Consider the following 20901-nt stretch of genomic DNA (forward strand, 5'->3'; position numbering starts at 1 on the left):
CTCTAGGACAGATGTCAGTAAAAAGAGTGAAAATAGCAGCCAGCTTGGTCTAGTAGTTAAGGTGCCAGACTAGAAAGCAGGAGATTGTGAGTTCTAGTCCCACCTTAGACATGAAAGCCAGCTGGGTGTCTTTGACCAATCACTAGGAGGATGTGAATTCTAGTCCCATATTAGCCATGAAAGCCAACTGGGAGACTTTGGGCCAATCACCAGGAGACTTGAGAGTTCTAGTCCTGCCTTAACCATGAAAGCTAGTTGGGTGACCTTGGACCAATCCCTCAGTCCAACCCATCTCACAGGGTTGTTGTGGAGAAAACAGGAGGAAGATGTGTTAAATATGGTCACCTTGGGATGTTTGTAAAGACAGGATACAAATAACTAAATACAATAAAAGTAAATAAACTGAAAGCAGCCCATTTCAAAGCTAAAGGCCCAATTGGGGCATTCCCTTTCACATCTCCAGGAAGGGTGTGTTAAGGTTTCTGTCCTTCAAAAAAACTGGAGGAATACCAAGTTCAACCCAGATCAGCAGGGATAACTTCCCAGCCCAACAGAAAAAAACAAATCACTACAAATTACTTACTTTCCATTTTGGGGCACTGTGGGCTAACGACTTTCAAAGGCTCCTTCTTGGGCCTCATAGGGCACCAGGAACCGTCCTCCTGGAACTTGATCTCATCAACATCTGAACATTCATTCAAAATTTCCATAAAGAGCCTGGAAAAGAGCATATTAAACATTACCAGCGTGTTTCCATTAATCGTGCAGATACTTTCCTTGGAAACACTCTGGAGCATCCTTCCCATATTCAGCAGTTATTATTCACATGAACTACTATCGTATTTTTCGGAGTATAAGATGCACCTTAGTTTTTGGGGAGGAAAATGGGGGTGGGAGGGAGGGGGAAATCTGCCTACCAGGTATTCATCTGGCTAGCTGGTCATTAGTTTGCTGGTTTTGAGTGCGCACACACTTTTTATCCCCTAAAACAGCTTCTAAAGCACAGCTGATCGTCGGAGGGAGCAGCAATGAGAAAAGCAGGCAAAGCGCGGAAGATCGCTTCACTCACTAGTGCCTCGTTAAGGCTGCAAAAAAGCTTTAAAAAAGCTACATTCGGAGTATAAGACGCACCCAAATTTTCAGCCTCTTTTTGGGGGGGGGAGGGGGAGAAGTGTGTCTTATACTCTGAAAAATATGGAGTATACCTACTAGTTACTACAGGTAGTCCTTGACTTGCGACCACATGAGCCCAAAATTTGTTTTGAAGAAAGACCGTTGTGAAGTGAATTTTGCCCCATTTACGACCTTTCTTGCCACAACTGTTAAGTGAATCACTGCAGTTGTTAAATTAGTAGCATGGCTGTTAAGCGAATCTGGTTTCCCTCTTTGACTTTGCTTCCCAGAAGGCCATAAAAAGCAATCACACGATCCCAGGACACTGCAGAGGTCATAAATATGAATCAGTTGCCAAGCATCCAACTTTTGATCACATGACCACAGGGATGCTGCAACTGTCATAAGTGTGAAAAATGGTCACAAGTCACTTTTTAAAATGATGTTGCAACTGAACCGTCACTAAATGAACCTTTGTTAAGTCGAGGACTATCTGTATGATTTTTAGGAGCTCTTTTGTAGCAATACATTTACCTGAACACAAAATGATTTTTCCCATTATCTTTCAATTGTTTGTGCACACAAGGGGAAGGGTGCCATCTTTATAGAGAAACAGATGCTGTTTAAAAAGGCAGATATTGAGGGTGGAAGTTCTTTCTCCGAGCTTGTGGGGTGGTTTCCGAACGTTTCGTTACTGTTGTGACCTAGGCTTCCTGAGTCATTAAAACACACGAGTAGCCCCAAAAACCTCTTTTATTGCAACAGCTGTGAATTACGTTCATTCATTAGCTGAGTCCCAATTAGTTGCAAAAAGTCCTTTGAGAGAATCACACACCTTTATCTCCCTTGACACGCTGGCAAAGGCCTATTTGGCAAAGCCATACGCAGTCCAGAATCAAACAGAGATGCCGACTGGGAACAGATTTAACAACGTTGCTTTCCTACAAAGGGCCCACGTGCCTTTGCTCCTCTTTTAAGCCTTATGGGAGGGACCAATCATCTTCAGGCCTTACTCCTGAGTTGTCCCTTTTGTTTTAGCTGTTCGTGCCTTCTGGAAGCTCTGCGTATGCGCAAACTAGGAACAGGCTCCTGTTCCTCTGCCTCTCTTTTTTTTTTTTTATTGAAAAAGTTTTCAAATACAAATTTTCCCCCCTTTTTTTCCCCTCTCCCTCCCCCTCCCTAACCCCCCCTCCCCACCCATCCCCCCTGTGACTTCTTCATAACAAAAAAAAACCCTAATTCATAACAGATTACTTACTCCCTCCTCTAGATATTGACCTTTACTTACTAAAAATATTATTAATATTATAACATCCCCCTTTATCCATACATATCAAAAAAGAGAAAAGAAAGGAAAAAAAAAAAGACATTATACTATGACATTGTAGAATAACTTCTCCACTTTAAAACTATACGATAAGCTCCTCCTGTTCCTCTGCCTCTCTGATGTCCAACTCTGGAAGCTCCGGAGTCCGCGCATAACTCCCAGATGGCCCTGGCTCCATCTCTGCCTCCGATGCAGAGCCCTCGTCCGAGCCTTCCCCAGACTCCAGGACTGGCCCATGTTCTTCCCCAGCCTCCTCATTGTCTGACTCTGCTGCCAGCTCTGCAGGCTGCTGGTGGACCACAACAATTACCACGCTGATACCGTTACCCTCAACTCCACTGAAGATGTTACCTAGCCTGGTAACGAAACTTCGGAAATCACCCACAAGCTCGGAGAACGAACCTTCACCCTCACTACAGATATTTATTTTTTATTTTTATTTTATTTTGAATTTGTATACCGCCCTTCTCCCTGAGGACTCAGGGCGGTGAACAGCCAAGTAAAAACATCAAATACAAATATTAAAATACAGTTAAAATATACATATATAAATTTGGCCCCATTAATTAAAAACAATAAACAAAACACTTAAAAACACTTAAAAAAATTAGGCCAGCCCGGCTTGCTGGAAAAGGAAAATTTTAAGGGCACGGCGGAAGGCACCGAGGTCTTGGATTCTCCTTATCTCTGGAGGCAATTGATTCCAGAGGGTAGGTGCCCCCACAGAGAAGGCCCTCCCCCTGGGGGTCACCAGCCTGCACTGTTTGGCTGATGGCACCCCAAGGAGGCCCTCTCTGTGGGAGCGCACGGGTCGATGGGAGATCGTCGGTGGCAGCAAGCGGTCTCGAAGATAGCTAGGCCCTATGCCATGGAGCGCTTTAAAGGTGATAACCAACACCTTGAAGCGCACCCGGAAGACCACTGGGAGCCAGTGCAGCTCGCGCAGGAGCGGTGTTACATGGGAGCGCCAGGCTGCTCCCGTCACTACCCGCGCTGCTGCATTCTGGACCAGTTGGAGCCTCCGGGTGCTCCTCAAGGGGAGCCCCATGTAGAGAGCGTTGCAGTAGTCAAGGCGAGAGGTGATGAGGGCACAGGGAATCCCGATCAAAAAAGGGCCGCAACTGGCGGATCAGGCGAACCTGACAAAAGGTCCCCCTGGTTACAGCCGTCAGATGTTCCTCCAAGGACAGCTGCCTATCCAGGAGGACTCCCAGATTGCGAGCCCTCTCTGTGGGGGCCAACGACTCGCCCCCAATAGTCAGTGATGGAGTCAACTGACTATATCGGGATGCCGGGAGCCACAGCCACTCAGTCTTGGAAGGGTTGAGCCTGAGCCTGTTCCTCCCCATCCAGATCCGCACAGCCTCCAGGCACTGGGACATCACTTCAAGGGCATCGTTGGGGTGGCCTGGGGTGGAGATGTACAGCTGGGTGTCATCAGCGTACTGGTGATATTCAGATATACAGATATAACCTTCTATCGCAAGGCACATATTGAGACACTACAGCAGGAGTGTCAAACTCAAGAGCTGGGGGCTGGATCCGGCCTGCGGGGTGCTTAGATCTGGTCCACGGGGCTGCCCTGGAAACAGCAAAGGATCAGCCCGCGGTGCCTCTGCCAGTGAAAACGGGCTCCTGAGCTCCATTTTTGGCTGTAATGGCCTCCTGCAATCCTCTGCCAGGGAAAACGGAGCTCGGGAGGGCTTATTATCAGGGGATGTCTTATTTTGGGGAAAACAGGGTATGTCTGGCTGGTTCACCAGTGTATAAGTGGGAGTATCTTATTTTATGGAAATTATTTTAATTAGCTGTTAATTCAATTATTTTTCTTTCTTTTACCGTTTTTTGAGTTGCAGTTTCTGCGCATATACTCAGACACATATATGAACATGCATATATGTTTGTTGCACCTGCAAAAGTTATTATTAAAGGGAATCAGGAATAGATAGGGAAGCTAGGATAAAAAAAAATACAACCCTGCCTTATATTTAAAACTGTCTTTCATTTAAGCATATGCGGGAAACTTTAGTACTGTGGTTCAACTGCTTTTTGTAATCTGAAGAAGAGAATTATTATTACATTATTATTACAATTACTGTATTTTTCAGAGTATAAGACGCACCAGAGTATAAGATGCAGCTTAGTTTTTGGGGAGGAAAATGGGGGGGGGGGGGAATCTTATACAGTGTGTGTGTGTGTGTGTGTGTGTGTGTGTGTGTGTGTGTGTGTGTGTGTGTGTATCTTTTCTTTTCATAGGCCTTTATACGAAAAGAAAACAAATACTGTACCTTTACAGGGAGGATACATGGGATGAGGGTGTGGCTAACTGATGAGGACTAATAAGTCCGAAATAGATCTATCTTAGTCTCCTAATGGGCAGCAGAGTGCTTGCTGGCTGCTTGAAAAACAGCCTAGAAACTAGTGGATTGAGATTTCACTGAACTAGGGCTGCATAAAAATCTTGGTTTATGTAGGAAGAACCTGGCTAAAGAGTATGTTCTAGCATAACTCTGGAACGCCTCGAGCAATTTCAACCAAATCTGGTACACAGATGACTTACTCTCTGGAAAAAAAATACTGCGGGGGTAAATATGTGTCTGTGTGTGTTTGTTCCAGCATAACATTGGAACGCCTGGGCCACTGAAATGAAAAGGAATGAATTATAGTTATAGTGTCAAATCACAGTACTTTTGACAGTGATGGTGTGCATTTTGGATTCAAGTTCTGTTAAGATACAGCCTGTTGTGCCTTAAAATGGCTTCTACTGTACAGCACAGTGGAGTTGCCATGGTAACAGCTTCATAGTACTCCACAAGGCGGCTCCCTCTGGTAAGGGGGATTGGTTCTTAAAAAAAAAACCACCCTAGGCCCTCAGCTTCAAGCAAAAAGGGCAAGTTGTCGAGGGAGGTGCCTGCTAATGCAGATAAATATCTCAAAGGCTGTTCCCTGTAGAATACAGGGATTGGGATAAATAAATACCTGGGCAACACTGGGTTATCAGTTATTACATATAAAACTCCACCCCGGCAAGCTTGGAAGGAAGCCCTTATCTGGGTTCTTACCCATCCAGGATGAGATTCTCATATGTTGCTTTCTTGTCGCACACAGGACAGATCCAGGTCGGCTTCTTCTCATTCATTTGAAGATAGAGAGCGGCATCAAAGCACTGCAGGTGAGTACAAGTGGCGGCACGGCAGGGGATTGTCAGCCTCATTTTCCCCAGCTGGAGACCCAGACGGGTAGAAAGAGAACAGGGAAGAAGAAGAAATTCCATTTTCAGGAAATGAAACGGAAGGCCCCCGTTTAGGATGTATGGTCAAATCCTTCCCAAATGCAAGGATCTAAATTAGTTAGCAATATAATTTTAAATTGGATGTTTTAAATTTTTGGGGTTTTAAATTAAGCCAAATTTATTTAATATTTTTAAATTATTTTAAATTGATGTTTATTCTGTTTTTAATTAGGCTGTACACCGCCCTGAGTCCTTCGGGAGAAGGGCGGTATAGAAATAAAATTATTATTATTATTATTAAATTAGAGCATCTCCCACAGACCGCGTTCACGTCTAATTACTGGAAAAATATTTTCCCCCCATCTTGGCAATTTTAAGGTGTGTGGACTTAAACTTCCAGAATTCCACACCCAGACAATATTTATTTCTGGTGATAATTAAGATTAAATGGGAAGCGAGCGGAGAAGAGCGACAAAGATTATTAGGGGACTGCAGGCTAAAAAATTCAATGGACGGTTGCCGGAATTGGGTGTATCTAGTTTAATGAAAATAAGGACAAGGGATGGCATGATAGCAGTCTTCCAATATTTGAGGAGCTGCCAGAAAGAAGAAGGGGTCAACCTATTCATTTCTTAATATTATAGGAAGCTTTGAATTCCAAGCAGAAAGTTCCAAGCAGAAAGTATGTATTCCATGTAATGTTCCCCATAAAATTGGAACCACAGCAAACCATACACATTATTAATGTGTTTTTATGATAGAAGCTTAATCAAAAAAAAAAAAAAGTCAAAAGGACTTTCTCCTAGTTTTACTTACAGGACACATCAGTGATACCCGGAGGCTGGTTGTAGCAATTTCACTATCTGGGTCAGCAGTGAGTTTTTCTTTAACTGAGAGGGGAAAAAAAGAGAGAGAAGTATTTAAAATGCAGAATGACTGTCATATTAAATACAGTGGCTAATACAAGTTCTGCTTTACCTTCTTATCATTCAAAAATCCAACGTATTATTAAAAAAAATGAAGCTCTGTGGTATAACTTTTGAAAAACCTTGCCATACAAATGCTTGCCTCCCAGTCATTGATGGAATTCAATTTTTTTTACTACCGGTTCTGTGGGCGAGGCTTGATGGGCATGGTGTGGCTTGATAGGCATGGCAGGGGAAGGATACTGCAAAATCTCCATTCCCTTCCCACTTCAGGGGAAGGCTACTACACAATCCCCATTCCCTACCCACTCCTAGGGGAAAGATACTGCAAAATCTCCATTCCCTTCCCACGCCAGGGGAAGGATACTGCAAAATCTCCATTCCCTCCCTACTCTGGGGCCAGCCAGAGGTGGTATTTGCTGGTTTCCGAACTACTCAAAATTTCCACTACCGGTTCTCCAGAACCTGCTGAATAGCACCCCTGCTTCCAGTGTACAATTACAGGTAGTCCTTGACTTACAACAGTTCGTTTAGTGACCAAAGTTACAATGGCACTGAAAAATGTGGCTTATGACCGTTTTTCACAGTTACGACCTTTGCAGCATCCCCATGATCATGTGATCAAAATTCAGATTCTTGGCAACTGGTTCATAGTTAGGACCGTTGCTGTGTCCCAAGGGCACATGATCATCTTTTGCAACCTTCTGACCAGCAAAGTCAATGGGGAATCCAGACTCACTTAACAACCAGGTTATTAACTTATCAGCCGCAGGGATTCACTTAACAACTTTGGCAAGAAAAGTCATCAAATCGGGCAAAACTCACTGAACAAATGTCTCAACGACAGAAATTTTGGGCTCAATTGTGGTCATAAGTAAAGGACTACCTGTAACATGCTGCCTCTATCTGGAGGAAAAATGCATCTGGAGGAGAAATAGGTTAGCAATGGGAATTTTGGGTTCAATTGTGATCGTAAGCTGAAAATTACCTGTATAAGCTTAATCTCTTTGCATTTTAAAGGTTGTCTGGAAATTTTTTAGTCTGTTTTATGTTTCATCTCTTTTCAGCTTTCTCTAAAACAAAAGTCATCATTTTATTCCAGCTACAATCTTGTTAAGACAATACGAGAAATATTCACATTCATGTGGAACTCCCAAGTATACTTTGGTGAGGAACTACCCAACTGCTTCCACCTGCGTACAGTTGCAAGAAAAAGTATCTGAACCCCTTGGGATTACGTGGAGTTTTGCATGAATTGGTCATAAAATGTGCTCTGAACTTCATCTAAGTCACAACAATAGAAAAACACAGTCTGCTTAAAATAATACTACACAAACATCAGATGTTGCCATGGTTTAGTGGAACATAACATGTAAACATTCACAGTGCAGGGAGGAAAAAGTATGTGAGCCCCTAGCCTAATGACTTCTCCAAGAGCTAATTGGAGCCAGGAATGAGCCAACCTTGACTCCAATCAGTGTGATGATATTGGATGTGTTGCTGACAGCTGTCCTGCCCTTTAAGAACACACACCTGTTTTGGGTTTACTGGTTTCAAGAAGCACTGTCTGATGTGAACCATGCCTCGCAGAAAAGAGCTCTCAGAAGACCTACGATCAAGAATTGTTGACTTGCATGAAGCTGGAAAGGGTTACAAAAGTATCTCCAAAAGCCTTGATGTTCATGTGTCCACGGTAAGACAGACTGTCTACAAATGGAGAAAGTTTAGCACTGTTGCTACTCTCCCTAGGCGTGATCATCCTGTAAAAATGACTGCAAGAGCACAGCGCAGAATGCTTCATGAGGTAAAGAAGAATCCTAGAGTGTCAGCTAAATGTTAATGTTAATGTTAATTGAATTTGTATACCGCCCTTCTCTTGAAGGACTCAGGGCGGTGAACAGCCAAGATTAAAATACATACAATATAAAATTTAAAATAAATTAAAACAGAATTAAATCGAATTGGCTTCCCAAAAATTTTAAAACCCTTTACCCGTAAAATAACCCATTAAAATTTTAGTTTTCCTGTAGCTAAAGACCTACAGAAATCTCCTGCACATGCTAACATTTTTGTTGACACATCTACAATAAGGAAAACATTAAACAAGAATGTAGTACATGGGAGGACCCCACGGAGGAAGCCATTGCTGTCCCAAAAAAAAAAAAAAAAAAAATGCAGCACGTTTGAAGTTTGCAAAAGAGCACCTGGATGTTCCACAGCATTACTGGCAAAATATACTGTGGACAGATGAAACCAAAATTGAGTTGTTTGGGAAGAACACACAACACTATGTGTGGAGAAAAAAAGGCACAGCACACCAACATCAAAACCTCATCCCCGCTGTAAAACATGGTGGAGGGAGCATCATGGTTTGGGGCTGCTTTGCTGCCTCAGGGCCTGGACGGATTGTTGTCATTGATGGGAAAATGAATTCCAGAGTTTATCAAGACATTTTGCAGGAAAACGTATGACCATCTGTCCGCCAACTGAAGCTCCACAGAGGATGGGTGATGCAACAGGACAATGACCCAAAGCATACAAGTAATTCAACAAAAAAATGGCTTCAACAGCACAGAATACGCCTTCTGGAGTGGCCCAGTCAGAGTCCTGACCTCAACCCGATTGAAATGCTGTGGCATGACCTTAAGAGAGCGATTTGCACCAGACATCCCAAGAATATTGCTACACTGAAACAGTTTTGTGAAGAGGAGTGGTCCAAAATTACTCCAGATCGTTGTGCAGGTCTGATCTGCAACTACAGGAAACGTTTGGTTGAGGTTATTGCTGCCAAAGGAGGGTCAACCAGTTATTAAGTCCAAAGGTTCACATACTTTTTCCTGCACAGTGAATGTTTACATGTTATGTTCAATTAAACCATGGCAACATCTAATGTTTGTGTAGTATTATTTTAAGCAGACTGTGTTTTTCTATTGTTGTGACTTAGATGAAGTTCAGAGCACATTTTATGACCAATTCATGCAAAACTCCACGTAATCCCAAGGGGTTCACATACTTTTTCTTGCAACTGTACATTTGCTGGAGAAAACTGGAGCCTAATAATAGATTTCTGAAATCAGAAAAAAATATATATGCAAGAACGGCTTTACTCACTTAGTGCCCGAGAATGATCAGGATTCCTAATACCCTTCAATTTTAATCTCTGTAGCAACATTGCTGAAGTCAGCTGGCGCACGAGATACACAGACATTGAGTAATTCTACAAGGGGAAAATCATAAAAGAATGAGTGAGTTCTACTATGTAGTGAAGAATTATGCTCAACTTTAATCTACAGCGGTGTTTCTCAACCTTGGCAATTTTAAGATGGTTGGACTTCAACTCCGAGAATTCCCCAACCAGCAAGGCTTTGCTGGCTGGGGAATTCTGGGAGTTGAAGTCCACTCATCTTAAAGTTGCCACGGCTGAGAAACACTGATCTATAGCAGATACAGAAAGGAGCATAGTAAAAGTAGTGGGTGGGTGGGTGGGTACTATCTTGTTGCGTACAGCTTACCTTTCCAATTTCAGATGTCCAGGATATAGAAATCTGGTTTGCCACCGCAGAGGAAAGTCTAATTAATGATGTAATATTCAAGGGACGTCCAGGCCTCTTCTGTTCAATTCCATTTTTAGGTGGAGGTGCGTATCCCTGAAAAACACAGCATTTTCCCAATCATATATTTTCCTTTATTTTTAGCTCACCTTTATTATTTTTATAAATAACTCAAGACAGCAAATGTTATCTAATGCTCTTTCATCCTTCTATTTCCCCCCACAACATATCTGGAATAGGGACCATAGTACATGCATCTAAAATTATGAACAGGTTCAACTGATGCCTGCAGAAGCATTAATCATGTGCTTAGTTCTTTTGAGGTATTTGGTACAAAGCTGAGTGAATGTATTCCCCTGGAGCTCATTCCCACATAAGTAAGGGCTGCGGTTCTTATGACTTGATGACATATTTCAGGGACAGTAAAAAGGCCATAATGCCTTAAGCATCTGGAGTTACAAGGTTATTTCAAACATTATTATCACAGGTTATAGGCAGCCCTGGAAATATCTCTTTCTAGCCTTTCTCGTGTAGAAAAGGAAAACTAGAACAAGAAATGCAAAGATAATCAGAGAAAAGGTGTTATTTTTTTTTTTTTTGCAAATACAGGTAGTCCTTGACTTATGACCATAATTGATCCCCAAATTTCTCTTGTGAGACAGATATTAAATGAATTTTGCCCCATTTTATGGCCTTTCTTCCCACCCTTGTTAAGTGCACCACTGCAGTTGTTAACAACACAGATGTTAAGTGAATCTGGCTTCCAAATTGACTTTGCTTGTCAGAAGGTCGCAAAAGGGGATCGTGTGACCCAAGGCACTGCAACCGTCATAAATATGAGTCAACTGCCAAGCATCTGAATTTTGATCATTTGACCCTGGTGATGCTGCAATGGTTGTAAGTGTGAACAATGGTGATAAGTCACTTTTTCCAGTGCTGTTGTAACTTCGAGCGGTCACTAAACAAACTGTTGTAAATCGAGGATTACCTTTGATCGCAGGATTCTTTTTTCTTTCTTTTGTTTGTTCCCAGAATTTCTCTTGTATTAACTGTCCTCAGAACAGACCATAACATTCCAGTGGACAATCTACATCAGGGTGTCCAACCTTGGCAACTTTAAGACCTGTGGAACTTCAACTCCCAGAATTCCCCAGCCAGTTGAAGTCCACAGTTAAAGATGCCAGTGTTGGACACCCCTGGGTCTATATGAGCAACGGTGGCACAGTGGTTAGAGTGCAGTACTGCAGGCTACTTCTGCTGACTGCCTGCAATTTGGCAATTCAAATCTCACCAGGTTCAAGGTTTGACTCAGCATTCCCTCCTTCCGAGGTGGGTAAAATGAGGACCCAAATTATTGGGGGCAATAGGCTGACTCTGTAAACCGCTTAGAGAGGGCTGTAAAGCACTGTGAAGCAGTGTATAAATCTAAGCACTACTGCTATTGCTATATGATGTTAAATCCAGGAGATTTAAGTACAAAGACTGAACAAAGTTCTGTTTCAGGCAGAAGAACTGCAAACATTTGATTTTTAAAAAATACTTTCATATTTTCTTTTTAACATGGTGAGTCACCCAGCATCATGAATTTGAGATGGGCATCCATATACATCAAAATAATAAATACATCAAAATAACTCAGTCACCATACCGGCAATGGAAAGAGCTTCCCGTTCACTTTTATGCATAAACTATTGGGGTAGTTATCCTCTTGAGGGCAGCTTGTTTCTGCTAGGCATAGTCTGTTTGCAAAAGAAAAAAATTGTTCAATCAATGAATTTAAGTTACCATTCATTCCAGTTAAAGGAAGGCATTATGGATATGTTATGATAAGAAAGATGGAAGTCACCTCAATTGAACCTGCACCGTGTAGTCTCTTCTGCCTCCGGGCAAAAAGTCCCTGTAGCAATGGAAATAGAAATGGTTTAGACAGAGCTGATTTTTCTGACCTTCACCTTTCAACGTGAACTTGCTTCGGCCAGTGTTCAGCCACCGGTTCAATAAAGATCAGAGGGGCAGATGCATTTGATAAAGACAGTTTCTCTCTCCACATTGCGAGTTCTTTTCAACATACAACCAGCTTTCCCAGTGGCAGAAATAAACGTTGAAGAAAGTTGACAGGCTTTTTCAGAGGTATGAAGTCTCAGCGGACAAATGACATTTGTTAACATTAGCCTGTTATATTTGAAGCCATGGGCAATTGCAACCTAAGGACTCCATGACTAACTGTGATGGACTGTTACTCATCATGGCCTTATCAGTTGCATACAGGACTGAAGATACAAGCTAAGTGCTATTGTCCAGACCTGTAGGATTCACTTTCAGGGGTCCTTGGTGTTCTCTGAGCTTGCTTGTTTTCTTGCAGATGTTTTATTATTCTAACTAGGTAACATCATCAGTGCTAGCACTAGCATGTCAACCCTGAGCTATACATCTTCTCCTTTCTTAGAATTCACTTTTTCATCAAACCTGTTGCCGAGTAAAAAATTCAGGAACCAAAAGATCTGATCGTCAGGATTAAAGTTTGGTAATGAAACGCCTGCAAGAAAACAAGCAAGCTCAGAGAGCACCAAGAATCCCACAGTTCAAACTTGAGCTACAAACATTCTCTTCTATTGGTTCTGTTTCAGCAATGGCTAAGTTGGCACAAAAACAACCAATCAAAACATTTAGTGACAATGACCATTATTTTTGCCTTCTTTTTTATGTTTATTGAAACTGGAGCAGAATGCTTCATCAATTTACTAGGATTGCTCGGCTTGGTATGAAATTACCTACAAGTTTGCATGTAAGTCCTTTCTTGTGGCCCAAACTGGATCTATACCTGTAGTGTAGGTACAAAAAGTCAGACCGCAGTATTGGAAGTAAATTAGATTTAAAAACTGCCCTGTAAAGTATATGGGGGCCTCTTATTCATTGTGGTCAGTGCAGTGTATGAGAAATCTTGGCACTGTCTCCTGTTTTGCATGCTTATTTCTGGAGATGTTCTCCAACGGATCATACAATTGCAAAAAAAAAAAAAAATTTAGGCCGGGGGCATATGAATCCTGCTTTTGTTGTCAAGCCTTAATAAGCAACATACCCCTTTCTGAATAGCTCAAAGAAAGAAGATGCCTATGTGTAGGATGAATTTATTGCCATGTGTTACAGATTTACAGGAACTCAAGGCCATACACATCATTGGGAGGGGTAAAAATGCCCACTGGCAAAAAGCAAGAAACACCAATGAGGATAAATAAAAATGTAAAATGAAAGAATAAACCAGAGTTGACAAACAGGAACAAATAAAATTAAAACAAGGAAAATATTAAATGGAAGTTTGAAAAATGTTGCTGAAGAGCCAACTGTTCCAGAGATTCTAAGGCAGTCAAAGTAGTGAGGAAAATGCCTTAAAACAGTTTAAATGAAATATTCTGAGCATAGAGGTTTTTAACAAAGTTATAAGCATTTCCATCAGCGTGAATCTCTGAAACCGTAAGGAAAAAACAGAAATTTTTTAGGTAAATAATTGTCCCTAGAGTTCAGCTTTGTTGTGTTGATGGCGTTCACTCTTTCTGATGTATTGGTCTGTTTTCTTGGACATGTTGTATGAGAAGTGGTATAAATTAACAGTTAATTTTGATTTTATTTCAACATATCACTTCTATAAGTATATGTCCCTAACAAACAGTGTACACAGGTAATGATATATACATTTTTTTTCTCTGACAGAAATAATGGAGTTTCAAGTATCCTACAGAACAACAAAATATTAAATGGCCTACTAATCCAATTACGGTTCAGTTTGCATTCATATAATAAATATTCTATAACTAAAGAATAGGCATTGTGTAAAAAAAGTCCACTACATTTCTGTATAAACAGGGGCTATTTTCTAGAAAGAAACATAGCATGCACAAATCAAATGGTTACTGCCATTGGATTCAAACAGGCAGGAATTCCTCAGTAACATTCAAACCAGAATTTCACCAAACCAATTAAGAAGCATTCTCAACAAATTTCAGCTATGGTGCACATGTCCAAAACCCAAAATAAAAAATATTAACTGTATCAATTATATGCTTTACTTCTAACAAATCTTATCACATTACTTTTAGGGCTGTGCACAATCTGAATATAATTCAGAAAAACAGCGGGGGCCAGACCTTATGTGGACCAACCCATTTCTGCTATTAAGTAAACCTGCATTTTCTTTAAAAATGGAATTAGATTTAATAAGCGAGTTTCTTAAAGGAGCTATATTTTTTAAGATCACTCAGACTATGAAAAACAACAGACTCTTTTTAATAAGTAGCAAAAATGTGCTACTTTGAATTATTTTCAAAGTGTATAAAGCAATAATCGTTTTCAAAGTTTTGTTGGCATAATAAAAAGTTTGAAATATATACTTGCAGGCACTGAGGAGGGCAACTAATACAAGATAATAAACACAAGGAAGTAATAATTTTGCTTTGAGAGAACTCACAAAATGCTCAATATCCAGCAAGTATTAGACATAAAATGTCTAAGGTAGTTTTTCATGATACGAAATTGTATACAAGGAAATTCGACTCAAGTTTTCTGTTATTACCTGGAAATGCAGATTTCTCTGACTTGTTGAGGTGTTAAAGCAAAAAGAAAGTACTCCTGGAATCTCTGAATACTGCTCTGTACTAAAGAGAAAGAGAGAGAGGTAAGATCTTTTGAGCTGAATACAGGAAATCTTCTCTTACTAATACAAAAACACATTGAACCTTACAAGGAATTATCAATGCAGAATAAAGCTTCAACACATAAATATCAACTGTGCATTGAAAAAGCTCTAAAACTGATATACCTCTATCCTTTCACAAAACCGTTGTATTGACATTCTTCAGGAACTTAGTAAGTTCACAACTTTAAAGTAATCATAACAGAGGAGTGATAAGTTGCAAACAGAATTAACCAAGAAAAAATGTTCTCTACTTACAGATGGCTAAGAAACTATATTGGTAATACTTAAAACAAGTCCACATACAGAATGCTATGTACCTACTTAAGTATGTAGGATAAGGACTTTGAATGACATATTTAACATACACTTGCTTTCCAACCACATAATCAGCATATTCAGAACTATCCTAATTTCAAAATTTATTTCTGGAGGGAGTATTGTGTTTCCTCAATTTCCCCGATCATTTATATTCCTTTAACTCTGGATTGAAGGCTTTGCTGGCTCCCCCATTTCCTCCCCAGGATCAGAAACAAGCAGCGGACAGCAGATCAAAGAAGTGGCAGGGAGCACACTAAGTGAAAGAAGAGATGTGGGAGAGATGAACCAAAGCTAAGGAAGAAAAAATAATAAGGTGGTAAGGAAAATCAGAGCTGGGGGCCAAAATGTAGGAAAGAAAAAGGCTGTATAGGTAGTTGTGCAAGATACAACCGTAACGGAGTCTGTCCATTATGGTCACATGTTGTGATAGCCATTAAGTGAGGCATCTCTCCTAAAGACCCACCATTCCTGCTCTCCCCAGTACAATCATTAAAGAAATATGTGGGTCATTAAGTGGAGGATCAGGTGCATCAAAAGTAGGGAAGGGCTTTGGAGACCTAAGGCAGGCCCAGGCTTGCCTCCCCCAGGCCTCCCCTACCTCCGAGGCACCCACTGCTCTACTCCCCATTCCTCAGGGTTCCCCAGGTCTTGGCCTACTCCCAAGATGACTATTCAGGCAGGCCCAGGAGCCCAAACCTGGTCAGAAGCAGCAACTGGCACATGGAGGATAGGTATTTGCCACCCAGCCATTCCAGGACCTTCCAAGGCCACCCTCTGTCCTTCAGGATTCCCAGACTAGCCGTACAGCCACGCAAGGGAGCCTAAAGAAGCTACCAACACCCGGAGAGGAGTTACAGCTTGTGGGCCTTGGATGGTAGCTTCTTTAGGCTCCTTTGCACGGCCGGGTGGCCAGTTTGCCAAGTATCTGAATTTTGATCACACGATCATGGGGATGCTGCAAAGGTGGTAACTGTAAAAAATGGCCATAAGTCACTTTTTCCAGTGCCGTTGCAACTTTGAACGGTCACTAAATGAACTGTTGTAAGTTGAGGACTACCTGTACTCTTTGGAGGGTCTGTCATAATTTCAAATGGTTGCTAAGCAACCAATCATAAGTGAAGGACTACCCTTAACAAAAAACACACACACAAAAAAAAGGGAGAAATCTGTTTACATTTGGATTTAGGGATACATGCAGAGCTTTCAAAAATGCTGAAGAGAAAAAGACCTTTATAACACATGGACAGATGAGAATGTAACAAAAGAATACATAGTGGTAGAAACTCTGTCAGAAAACTCAGAAATGAGCTGAGGCTTGTGAAAAATGCCACACACACACTCATACACACCAATAAATAAGGAAAAGCTAGGAAAGGTTGAGTCTGTTGTGAGGAAAAAATGGACATGGTAATAAAAAAGAACTTAATTTCTGGTTTGTCTGTCTTCTCTCAGAAATGAAACTGAAACTAAAGATGTGGAGACTCTAGAAAGAGTGCAGAGAAGAGCAACAAAGATGATTAGGGGACTGGAAGCTAAAACATATGAAGAACGGTTGCAGGAACTGGGTATGTCTAGTTTAATGAAAAGGAGGACTAGAGGAGACATGATATCGAATATCTCAGGGGCTGCCACAAAGAAGAAGGAGTCAAACTATTTTCCAAAGCACCTGAGGGAAGGATAAGAAGCAATGGGTGGAAACTAATCAAGGAGAGAAGCAATTTAGAACGAAGGAGAAATTTCCTGACAGTTAGAACAATTAAATCAGTGGAACAACTTGCCTCCAGAAGTTGTGAATGCTCCAACACTGGAAGTTTTTAAGAAGATGTTGGATAACCCTTTGTCTGAAGTGGTGTAGAGTTTCCTGCCTAAGCAGGGGGTTGGACTAGAAGACCTCTAAGGTCCCTTCCAACTCTGTTTTTCTATTCTATTCTAAACCTAGCTGATCATGGATAGGCCACTGGGGAATGCGGGAACAGTTGCTTAAAGCAGACAAAGAAAAATGAAGAGAGAGCTAATTAAATGAATTAACATCTTCGAACCTCGATGGCTTACATCCCTGAATATTGAAGAAACTGCCAGTAATGACTGAACCGGGTTTAGGACAAGTCGCTTTGAGTAACTCGCTGCAAGACAATTCAAGGTTGTATTAATCATTTCATTCAGGTATTTTATTATTAGTGACCACGTTTTTGTCAAAATTATTGTAACTCTTGTATTTCTGGATTGAATTTATTTTATTATAATTGGTCATGGTTCTGTCTAAGTTAATTCAATTTTTATATTTGTTGAATTGTCCCACCGTGAGTTGACAGGGCCAATTGGCCCATTCTGGACTGAACCACTAGTCTTATTATCAACTGGCTCTGAAAATGGATGGCAATGGAAGTCAAGTCCATACTTGGGCTACAAGGAGGTTGCTGCAGAAGGCACTAAAGCCTAGGTCAGGGAGAGCTGAGGGGCTGCAGATCTTGGAGGCGTAGGAGATATTCAAACAAGAACAAGAACAAGAGCCTTGGTAGTACAGTGGTCTAAGGCACCCTGTTATTAAGCTGGTTATTAAGACCAGCTGCCTGCAATTACTGCAGGTTCGAATCTTGCCAAGGCTCAAGGTTGACTCAGCCTTCCATCCTTTCTAAGGTAGGTTAAATGAGGACCCAGTTGTGGGGGCAATAAGTTGACTTTGTATAAATATACAAAAGGATGAAGGCTATTGCTTAGCGCATTGTAAGCCGCCCTGAGTCTCCGGAGAAGGGCGGCATATAAATAAATAAATTAAAAAAACAAAAACAAAAACCAAGAACAGCTGAAGGATGAAGCATCTCATGTGAGCAGCAGTTCCAAAAGGATGGCCAGTGGCTTCTGTTGTCCTTGGTGGATCAAAAGACTATCAGGTTCATGAGACTAGCAGAGGTGAATGCTTTCTGGAAAGTTGAGATATTGAGATGTTCCCAAGAGAATGTCTATGGAAATTCTCAGTCATCCAGGTCATGCTTGTCCCAAAGATGCTTTTTCAAGAGGCAACTTTCAAAACAAGCACTTCATAAATGCATGGCACAACATAGGAGAACAAACCCATCAGGACAAGATTCAGCAGTCCATCTGCATTTAAAAGACAGAGCCATTCTTTTGAAGAGAGCAAAATCCACATTTTGGACAGAGAGGACCGCTGGTTTCAAAGAGGGGTCAAAGAGGCCATCTCTCAACAGAGGGGGAGGGATACATCACCATCTATCTCCACTCTATAATACAGTCCTTTCAACAGTAGGCTCCACACCCATTTGCACCACTCAGGTGACCCTGAGGACACAATCTTCCAGGTGGCCTCAACGACTCTCTGAAACAATGCAAATGACCAGCTATCTGCAAGGAGTATAAATCCTTCCATTCCCCACCATCCAATCAGAGCTGAAGAAGCTTCTTGGATGAGAAGCGAAACATCTTCAAAGAAAAACCAGAAAGTCCAGTTGCCTCTTGTAAAAGCACCTTTGGATTCCCAAGAGAAGGTAGTTCTCTGGAAAGTTGTCTTTTTTTGTGCGAAGGGCAGGGTACCTTGAAATAGATTTTCCCTGAGAAAGAAGCTCATACCTTGGCCTCATGATGGTTCTGGAGGCATTTGCTAAGTTCTCATCAGTCCCTCAAAATTGTATGTGTTTATGCATATGTGTGTTGGCTGCGTGGGGTAAACCAGATGGGAATTGCAAGTAGGTGAGCTAATGCTACTTTATTGTAAACTTACACTGTCAGACCCTTGCAGGTCTGAAAGTACAATCTTCTCCCCTCCAACTCCCCCCGCCCCGAGAAACTAGAGAGGGTCTCTTCTGAACCTTTTGCTCAACTGCACTATCCTTAACAGGATTCTTTAACAGATTAACAACCCACCCCACCCCCCCGCTCAAGGAGACCCTACACCATTTCTGACAAATGGCAGTCCAATCTTTTCTTGAAAGTCTCAAGTGAGCTCTCAAGGCAAGCTGTTCCATTGGTTGACTGTTCTGTCAGAAAGTTCCTCATTTCTAGGCTGAATCTCTCCTTGGTCAGTTTCCATCCGTTATTCCTTGTCTGGCCTTCAGGTGCCTTGGAAAATAGCTTGACCCCCTCGTCTCTGTGACAGCCCCCCAAATATTGGAGCACTGCTGTCATGTCTCCCCGGGTCCTTCTCTTTACTAGATTAGCCATGCCCAGTTCCTGTAACCGTTCTTCATATGTTTTATCCTCCAGTCCCCTAATCATCCTGGTTGCTCTTCTCTGCACTTTTTCTAGAGTCTCAACATCTTTTTTATAGTGTGGTGACCAAAACTGGATGCAGTACTCTAGGTGTGGTCTTACTAGGGCTTTATAGAGTGGTATTAGTACCTCACTTGATCTTGACTATGCTGTCTCTTATCTGACCATTCCCTTAGCAGCATCCCTTTGCCCCAAGCAGCTCCCAAGATTTTTCACACATATCATACAGGTATAGGTAGTCCTTGACTTAGTGACTGTTCAAAGTTACAAAGGCACTGAAAAATGTAACTTATGACCGTTTTTCAAAGTTACAACCGTTGCAGCATCCCCATGGCCATGTGATCAAAATTTAGATGCTTGGCAACTGGCATGTATTTGTGACAGTTGCAGTATCTCAAAGTCATTGCCACCTTCTGACAAGCGAAGTCAGTAACTGCAGTGATTGACTTAACAAGTGGGACAAGGAAGATCAAAAAATTGGGCAACACTCAGCATGTCTTGCTTAGCAACAGGAATGTTGGGCTCAATTGTGGTTGTAAGTCAAAGACTCCCTTTATACGTAAGTATATATGTATCCTTCCCCCCCCCCCCCCAATGCTGGGTTATACTCTTATCTACTGCTGATCTCCAAGATGAATGCTATCTTGCATGTTACAAAAATGTACTGTAGGTAAAGAAAGTGGTAAACTGAATCCATTAACTTTGGTTAGATAATGGCTCTGAGGGGTGTTTTTTACAAAGAGTTTTGATTTTATGAAGCCTAGGGCAAAGCAAAAAGGATTATTTTACTTTCCTAAAAAAACTTAATTCTTCTGATTTTATGAAAAGGATCCCGTATATTGATTTGTAATTAATTTTTTAAAAGTTTCTTTGTTCTAAAAATGAGAAGATAACGCAATATGCCTCTGTATGGTCCAGATTTAATAAGTTTTAGCAATAAGTTTGGATTAATTTTGCATTATTATATGTAATTATTATATGGATCCCATTTTTCTGTTAATTAGCTTTGTCCCTTTTAATTTATTTTAATCATTATATTTTGGTTTTCTTTCTACAGCATATAATCACTACTTCTCTTTTGTTGGTGGTGCCGTTACTATTTGCATTTTGCTATTGAAAAAGAAAAATTAATTTTAAAAAGCTCACTCTTTTTAATCTCTGAGAATTCTTGGTGGATTGATGAGGTCTCAGAAGACTAGAAGAAAACACATGTTGTCTGCATATTCAAAAAGGTGGGGAGGTCCCATCAAGCTACAGACAGGCAACCTGATATCAATCCTGGGGTAGGTTCAGCATGTTTGTGAGAACTCGGATAGGCAGGCCACAATTAAAAACCAGCATGGGAATTGTAGCAAACAATCTTTGTTAGATTAACTACATCTCCTTCTTTGATAGAATAAGTGGCACGTTTTCAAATCTTCATTTTAGGAGAAAAACAAAGCTTGGTAGGCTGGGAGAATGCATATTGCCTTTGGCCCTCAACAAAGCCTTTGACAGATTGCTTAATGATATTCTTAATT

At 41.2% G+C, this 20901-nt stretch overlaps 1 protein-coding gene across 8 annotated transcripts in view; it reads right to left on the reverse strand.

Annotated features, from left to right (window-relative positions):
* The window catches only part of PIAS2 (protein inhibitor of activated STAT 2), a 58202-nt gene that overhangs the window by 19240 nt on the left and 18061 nt on the right, over window positions 1-20901 (reverse strand). For all 8 annotated transcript variants that reach the window (XM_087885516.1, XM_087885514.1, XM_060690763.2 and 5 more), the window contains exons 3-10: window positions 14717-14798; window positions 11996-12046; window positions 11798-11888; window positions 10111-10245; window positions 9710-9815; window positions 6489-6562; window positions 5503-5663; window positions 584-717 (exon numbers count right to left, since the gene is read on the reverse strand). In XM_087885516.1, coding sequence (XP_087741642.1) covers window positions 584-717; window positions 5503-5663; window positions 6489-6562; window positions 9710-9815; window positions 10111-10245; window positions 11798-11888; window positions 11996-12046; window positions 14717-14798 — 834 coding nt within the window. The remainder of the gene's footprint in view (window positions 1-583; window positions 718-5502; window positions 5664-6488; window positions 6563-9709; window positions 9816-10110; window positions 10246-11797; window positions 11889-11995; window positions 12047-14716; window positions 14799-20901) is intronic.

The sequence above is a fragment of the Pantherophis guttatus genome, chromosome 2 (genome assembly GCF_059756535.1).
Source record: "Pantherophis guttatus breed Tessera chromosome 2, ASM5975653v1, whole genome shotgun sequence".
In the NCBI taxonomy this organism is placed as follows: domain Eukaryota; kingdom Metazoa; phylum Chordata; class Lepidosauria; order Squamata; family Colubridae; genus Pantherophis; species Pantherophis guttatus.